This window comes from Octopus bimaculoides, chromosome 2 (genome assembly GCF_001194135.2).
Source record: "Octopus bimaculoides isolate UCB-OBI-ISO-001 chromosome 2, ASM119413v2, whole genome shotgun sequence".
Lineage (NCBI taxonomy): Eukaryota > Metazoa > Mollusca > Cephalopoda > Octopoda > Octopodidae > Octopus > Octopus bimaculoides.
The window spans coordinates 45705024-45713279 of NC_068982.1; the positions used below are offsets into that span (position 1 = coordinate 45705024).

Below are 8256 nucleotides of genomic sequence, written 5' to 3' on the forward strand. Positions count from 1 at the left end.
ATAAAGTCAAATGTTTGACAAATAATGTTCTAAAAATGGTTGTGATATAAGTATGATTAATTATTATATATATCTGACCAGTACATGAAACATCATGCTACTTATTATCTCCGCATGACTAACTATCATATTGATGTGTCTGAAAAATTTATAAAATACAGGACCCAACCGTCATATGAAATATTTATTAAATTAGCAAAGCCGACTATTATATCAATGAAATTTATCACTAAGCAATTGAAAGGAAACTGTTCATAAGCAAGGTGATGATTTATGTTTTAAAAACTAGGACAGGCTGTTGTATTAATCAAAGCAAGCATCTTATAGATTAATGTGACGGACGTGAACAACAGACGTACAGATATGGGCTACCAATATTTGATCAGTTGCCAGAAAGTTTCCTGAAAGATGACATAAATCAAAATTGTTGCAAGTAGATCAGATCAGTACAGAGATTAGTTTCAGTAGATATAACCCATCACCTCTGTCTTAATCACTCAGTTAATCTCTTCTTTTGGAAATTTAACTTTGGATAAGCTTTGTATGATTTAGACAACATTTTCATCTTGTATTCATCGGGTGTATTTCCAAGCATATGGAGATATTGATTATGAGTGATGCAATATTATAATATTAACACTTGAATTCTGCTGTCACGTATTGTTGCTGTATATTGCCAATTGCTAGGAGAGTCAGAATGCGCTTTCACCTTAATACTATTCTGATATGCTATGCCTGGCACACAGATAGAAATCTAAAGTGATCGAGCAAAACACACACGCACGCACGCACACGCGCACCCCCCCTCTCTCACACACACACACAAAAAAGGAAAACAGGCTCAGAAGATATGAAAACTTACAAACCCACAATTGAGGAAATATTTGAATATAAAAATGATATTCTAATTTAAATTAGCTGTGTTTGTTATTGTTGTTCTCGTTGTTTATATTAGTTTGAACTACTCAGTGATTAATGATTGAGAAGATTCACGATATGAATATATAATCAAACATTTTTTTTAAAAGATGGGATAGATTGTAAATGCATCCTTCATTGTGTTTGGCCTCTGTGCGTTTCGGAGAGATGAAAAGCGAAATAGCTATTGCGGGTTCATTCTAAGAATTACAAGTCATATAATGGATCAAAAGCTATTTTGTTTAATGTAGAAATCTAAGCCATCAACTTTATTCATAGATGAGATGCATCTGAAATGCATGGGAATTCTGCATTTGAAATATAAAGCTTAACGAATATAATACGGCTTTTTTTAAGACATAGCAACGCTTGAAAAGCAAATGAAATACCCTAGAAATTCTAACTGGCATACTGAAAGCATTAATAAAAAATCCTACGAGAGTAGATTGCTGGTTCAGGTTTGGATACAAAGATCTTTCCTGTGTCTTAAAATATTTGTTATATACAATACCTTTCAAAGATAACAGATATTAATTATAATTAATGTTTATCGCCGATTTTTGTCCTTGGATAGCAAACTACTATTTTCTGTTTGCTTACCCCTAGAACGTATGAAAAATGGCTAATATTTCCTTCACATTTTGCTTTTGTTACAATATTTATTCAAACCCCTTTCAACATATGGCTATGATTCTCTCCAACACATAGCTATGGTGCTCCCCAACACATGGCTATGATGCTCCTGATCAGAGATGCACATATTGTCGGCCACTAAGGGACATGCTCAAATGATTAAGGTCAAGTATGTGACAAGCAAATTTGTGGAATTGAGCAGAATATTTACTATAACGATATTTCTGCTTCAGAAACTGTGCTGAATCTGTCTGAAATGATGTTTTTTTACAAGATTTTTTTTGTTCTTCTTGAACTTCTTGACTAGCCTTAATTAACTCTGTGCAAGCAAACCCACTTCACAAGAATAAGCAATAAAAAATAGAAATATTTTCATTGAGGACCTAAGCATATATGCCTTGACACAGTTACAAGGTGGTATCAAAATGTTCCAGGACTCATTTACTTAACTTTTAACATCATCTCCTTCGAAACAGTCATCTTGCACAGCAAAACACCGGTTCCAGCGTTCCTGTCACTTTAGAAATCCGGCCTGGAAGTCATTTTCCGTAAGCCAGTCGAGGACCTTCTGCAATGCGCTCTGGACCTCGACAACGGTGTTAAAAAGGCAACCTTTGAGCTGCATTTTCATCTTGGAGAAGAGATGGAAGTCTGCGGGTGCTAAATCTGGCGAATAGGGCGTATGCGGAAGCGATACTGTGTTGCTTTTTGGCGAGAAACTTACGAGTTAGGAGAGCTCAGTGACGGTGCACTGCCGTCGTGAAGAATTCAATTTTTCGCGCTCCACAGACCCCGTCGCTTTTGCCGAATGTCCTCTCTGAAACGCTCCAAAACGTCGCAGTAGATATTGAGGTATATGAAAGACAAGTTAAATGTTTGGTGGAGGAGATGAAGGAGAAATCAAATCTCATTAGATACCGTTAACCAATATGCAAAATCGATGCAAGTGAACCTGGGTAAGTGTCTCGAAATAAGATATTCACTGGCAAGAAGTACACATGGAAATATATAGAGGAAATAAGACGGTGACCATGCAGAATTGTTAGCGCACCAGCAAAACGCTTAGCGGTATTTCATACATCATTATCTTCTGAGTTCAAATACCACCGAGGTCAACTTCGCCTTTCATCCTTTCGGGAGTAGATAAAATAAGTACCAGTTGAATACTGGGGTCAATGTAATTGACTTACTCTTCCCTAAAATTGCTGACCCTGTACCAAAATTGCTGACCAATATATAGAGAAAGTATGGCGGTGAGCTGGCTGAATCGTTAGCACACCGGGCAAAATGCTTAGTAGCATTTCGTCTGTCTATACGTTGAGTCCAAATGCCACCGAGGTCGATTTTGCTTTTCATCCTTTCGGGGTCGATGAAATAAGTAACAGCTGAACATTGGTGTCGATGTAATTGACTTAACCCCTTCCCTGAAATTTCTGGCTTTGTGCCAAAATTCGAAAGCAACATATAGTGAAACCGTGGTACACTTACGCCCAAGCTACTGCGCAGCCTTGTAGTGGGCTTATGTTGCTAATTCACATCCTTTATCTGATGTTGTCCGCTCTTCCAAAAATGTTTCTGCTCTAATAGATTCTTTGCTCGAAAATTGTTTTCATAGAACTCACTTCCTTCTTTCATGTTTCCCATAAAAATCTTATTTCTATTAAATATTATGTTGATCTTTGTATGAACTTTTGAGCAGCTTCTCTAAATTAGAGATGAAAATAATTTCATTTTGTAAATCCCAATGTTCTAAGTGTTGTTTGAAGCCTCTCATATTGCTGACTACTTACAGTCTGGGTTGAGAGTGACTTCCAATAAATAAAAATAAAAACCCTACATTAGAAAGTTCAAAAGCATATTTGTATAAAGTTGACGTAAAGTGTATACTTATTCCTTTTTAATACTGTTGATGACGTTATTGTCTCTGATCAAAGAAATAGCTCTATAATTAATGTCAATCTAATCATGCTCATCTCGTCTTTCTAGGAGTATCTATAAATATGTCCTTCTCTTAGAAGAAATCTGGAGCGTGTGATTAAAGGGAGATTTAGCTGCTATTTCTAACAGTTCCAAACAAACAAACAAAATAAATAAAAAAAAGAGAAGGTTTTTAGTTTCGTTCATTTATAAGAAGGAAAAAGAGAGAAAGGAAAATGGAAACAAAAGTGCTATGAATGATAAGTATTAGCATTAAAAGGAAGATAACTTAGCTGTTGGAGAAACAGAAAACGATAAAATAGTATCACACTGAAATAAGGACTGAGGTTGATAAGATCGACAAAAGCCATGTCAGCGTGTCTCAATTTGGCTGCATTCCAATCACTGACTCCAGCCAAATATTAAGCAATAACAAGATAATACATGCGTCCGTGCGTGTGTAAATACATATACATACAAAAGCACGTATATATGTGCATGTGTGTGTGTGTGTATATATGTATATATATGTGCGTATGTATATATGCACATACATATATATATGTATATGTACTTACATATATGCGTATATGTTTATATATATATATTTATACATATATGAATATATGTATATGCGTACAAACACCCGCCCACGCGCATATATATGCCTAACTGTATATATTAATATGTATGCAAATACATATATACATACATACATGCATACATACATACATACATACATACATACATACGTGCATAAGTTGGATAGCTATATACGCGCATTCATATATAAAAAATATATTCAAGTAATCTTTCATCTTTGCCAATAAGTTAAGATGATGACTATGATGATGACGCACGGGCTCAAACGTGCATGCATAATATATATACATATGCACATACATACATACATACATACATACGTCTGTATGTGTGTGTGTGTGTGTGTGTGTGTATATACACATATATATAACGAATAGATATCGATAGACAGATAAATGCATAAATATTCTGTAAACCTTATATAAATTGGTTCATTGCCAGTGAAATAATTGGCTATATGACACTTTTCTTCATATTATTATAACACATTTTTCCCCTTCTACTAAATCAATTTCCGCAAATGATATTTCTTTTTCAACACTAATGCTTAATCTTTTATAACAATTTTTTTTCCTTTCTTTTTTTCATGTTCCACACACGATCTCTTGTCTTCTGCAGCTATCAATAATTCTTAGCACCTTTTATGAGAAAAGAATCATTGAGACAGTGGGTAATATTTCATTTAAAAGATTGATAGGGATATGTTGTGATGAAGAAGAAGAATTTCAGCAGTAAAAATTCATAATTATATATGATTATTGCCATAGATATAACGTATTTTCAAAGAGATGTATCACTTCTTGCCTTAATTAAATACTGACAGACATTTTTCTATTTTTGAAGAAGTCTATATCGCTTTAGATATTGGATAAATAAAAGATTGTCAACTAAATATGTGCATAAAATATATTCTTATTGAATTGAACCAAAGTTAGGCTATTTTTATGGTTTTTTATCAAACGTGCGCAATCTGCGATCGGGAGACATAGATAGTTTGTATGAATTTTGCGAACCGTATTCTCTCCTTATATAGTGGGATATAACACCTAATCTAATGTTAATTACTTTGAAGTGATGCAGCGAACTTACTTATTTTTCTGCTAAATTAACTGATGTCAGTTTAATATCACTACTAGTGATAGCATTAAAATTAACTCCATTTCAGACTCTGTTGGACAACACAATTTCTCGCTGTATGACAGGAATGTAAAAAGGAAAAACAGGAAATGGACAGAAATCATAAACACTCGTGTTATGAGTAAGATCTTTTGAATGAAATAAAATCTAAGCATAAGTATTTCGATGAACTGGGTTTTGCCAGAAAATTGATACATACACAAATATACTCATATATACATTCACTTTAGATATTCGATAAATGAACATAGACACATAAATGAGAAATATAGCCATGTGAAAGGGTAAGCAGTACCCTTTTGATCTGAATCCGCCTGAGACCATTCTCAGTTTTGTGACACAAATTTCCGTTTTAAGGTGATCTAAATTAAAATTTCAAGTTAATTTGTTTAAAACATTTTTAAATAAAGGATAAGTTATTTTAAGAAATTCTTCAATATTTTCAAAATTAATTGAAACAACAGCAACATATTTTTAATATAAATATGGTAACAAAAAGGCGGTAACTCTTGGGATGCTATGTATGTATGTCATTGTTCAGTTTTATTTCAAGATTTCTTACCAATAGAGATAGAGCCGGTTTCTAACCAAGATCTAAGGCACTTCATTAGAATTTCAACATCAACAACAGGGTATTTATAATTGTATGTTTGTAAGTATATATATGTGCAGATTTGTATGTTTTCCTTTATGTACATATTCTCATGCATATAGTTGCATATCTAGAAATGCTCATATATATTTAAATGATAAACTTCTGGAAAGTTTTACAGATTTTTACAGTTCTAGTGGTGGATTGGATCTGTAGTCTTCGATTTAGCTTTCTCCTTTCTGGTTTTGAGAAGCCTAATTTCTCAATATAGTTATTTAGTTAGTGTGTTACATAGCCCAGGGCCTCAATAATTCCAGGTATAAACCTGAACTTGTAATCTGGATAGAGTAATTGCAGATTTCTCAACAGTTCAGCGTAGGTGTTCTCTTTTTCACTGACATAATAACATCCGCTGGGCAGCTAATTTCCACAACTGTACAGTTTGACTTCTGTATCCCAAATCATTATATCAGTATGTATGTATGTATGTATTCTTTTATTCGCTTCAGCTATGCGGCTGCAGTCTTGCTGGACTACCACCGTGAATATAGATACAAAACTAGAAAATTTATTACTAGAATTATTAATACTTTTCAGGAGACAATCCCAAGCTAGTTTCGCTGCTATTATGTTTCACTTATGAGGTCATAACAAGGCCTAATCATTTCCCGGATTCTCACTGATACTTCTCGAAATAGATAAAACATTGTAAGTCACTGACTAACATTGTTTCATCAACGACAAATAATTATTTCCCTATAAGTTTCTTCGTGCTACCTGTACTAAATCAGTGATTATAATGAACGTATCCGAGACGAAGTCATCCTGCCTTTGTTAAAATATTTTTGTTATGCTTCTTCTGGAGAAGGATTTGTCTTAATGATTGTTGCATGCCCGCAGTGACTGTTGCATTCTTCTCTACAGTTTCAGCATCTGTAAAAAGACGATTGCAAGAAAAATCGTGGCGCGCGCGTGCGTGCGTGCGTGCGTGTGTGGAGGGGAGAGGCAAATGAAACTGAAGTTCTTTGGCCTTCCGGAGAGAAAGGAGAAAGACTGGGTGAAATAACACAGATTGTGGTGGAGATTGCGGAGAAGGCTATGGGGTGTGAAGTAAGAAGTAAGGTTGACGTCAGAAGACGTGTGTTTCATTAGAGAAAGCATACTAGTTTAGAGGAACAAAAACCCTTACAGAAACATTAGAATAGCTAAAGAGGGTCAAGAGAGAAGGTCCGTGGATCAGGGGTTTATAATATTGTTAATTTAAGGTTACGAGCTGACCGAATCGTTAGCATCCGGGCAAAATGCTTAGAGGCATTTCGTCCGTTTTTACGCTCTGGGTTCAAAATCCGCCGAGGTCGACTTTGTCTTCCAACCTTTTGGGGCCGATGAAATAAGAACCTGTTGAGTACTGGGGTCGATGTAATCAACTTACTTCCTTCCACCGAAATTCCTGGCCTTGCGCCAATATTTGAAACCAATACTGGTAATTTGAATCTTTATCAATGAGCTGCATATTAATTGACAGAATTTTCAGAAATAGATATGCTATAAACGAAAATATGCTTCGAATTCAAAGAAAAATTTCGAGTAATATGTAAATCTTACCGTGCACCAGACGATGTAGATGATGAGCAGAAAGACAGCGAGGCAGGCCAGGCCGGGTACTTCCCAACGGATGTCCCACTGCAAAAAGAATTCGGCGCCCACCAGACATAGCCAGATGCTCACACCAGCCAATGGTGTCAGCATGAAGAAGCACAGAATGTCACACATCAAGTGACGCTTTTCATTTTGCGTACCTGGGTTTTTTAAAAACTAGAAAAGGAAGAAAGAAAAAAATTAATAAATAGATAAATAGATGACAGACAGTTAGAAAAACAGATAAGTAGATAGATAAAGAGAGTGAGGAAGAGTGAGAAAAATAGATTGGTAGACGGATAAATAGATAGCTAAATAGGTAGATGGAGAGAGAGAGAGAGAGAGAGAGAAATTGTTTACAATAATATCAAGTGGTATAGCATGCGTAAAAAATATTATGAGGTAAAAAAATTGTTAATTGATAATTAAGGGTACTACAGGGAGCACCGACACGCCAAAAATAGCAGTCAGGATACAACTACGATCACAAATTTTCACCAACATACTTTAATTGAAGTTGGGGCAATGAGAAAAAAATTCTAAGCCCCCGTTGCTGTTGGTACTCCGTCGCCTACGACGTCGAGGGTTCCAGTTGATCCGATCAACGGAACAGCCTGCTCATGAAATTAACGTGCAAGTGGCTGAGCACTCCACAGACACATGTACCCTTAACGTAGTTCTCGGGGATATTCAGCGTGACACAGTGTGTGACAAGGCTGATCCTTTGAATTACAGGCACAACAGAAACAGGAAGTATGAGTGAGAGAAAGTTGTGGTGGAAGAGTACAGCAGGGTTCGCCACCATCCCCTGCCGGAGC

At 35.5% G+C, this 8256-nt stretch overlaps 1 protein-coding gene across 3 annotated transcripts in view; it reads right to left on the reverse strand.

Annotated features, from left to right (window-relative positions):
• Positions 1–8256, reverse strand: part of LOC106874350 (uncharacterized) — a 554238-nt gene that overhangs the window by 28951 nt on the left and 517031 nt on the right. For all 3 annotated transcript variants that reach the window (XM_052976976.1, XM_052976981.1, XM_014922059.2), the window contains one exon: positions 7406–7615. In XM_052976976.1, the coding sequence (XP_052832936.1) occupies positions 7406–7615 (210 nt within the window). The remainder of the gene's footprint in view (positions 1–7405; positions 7616–8256) is intronic.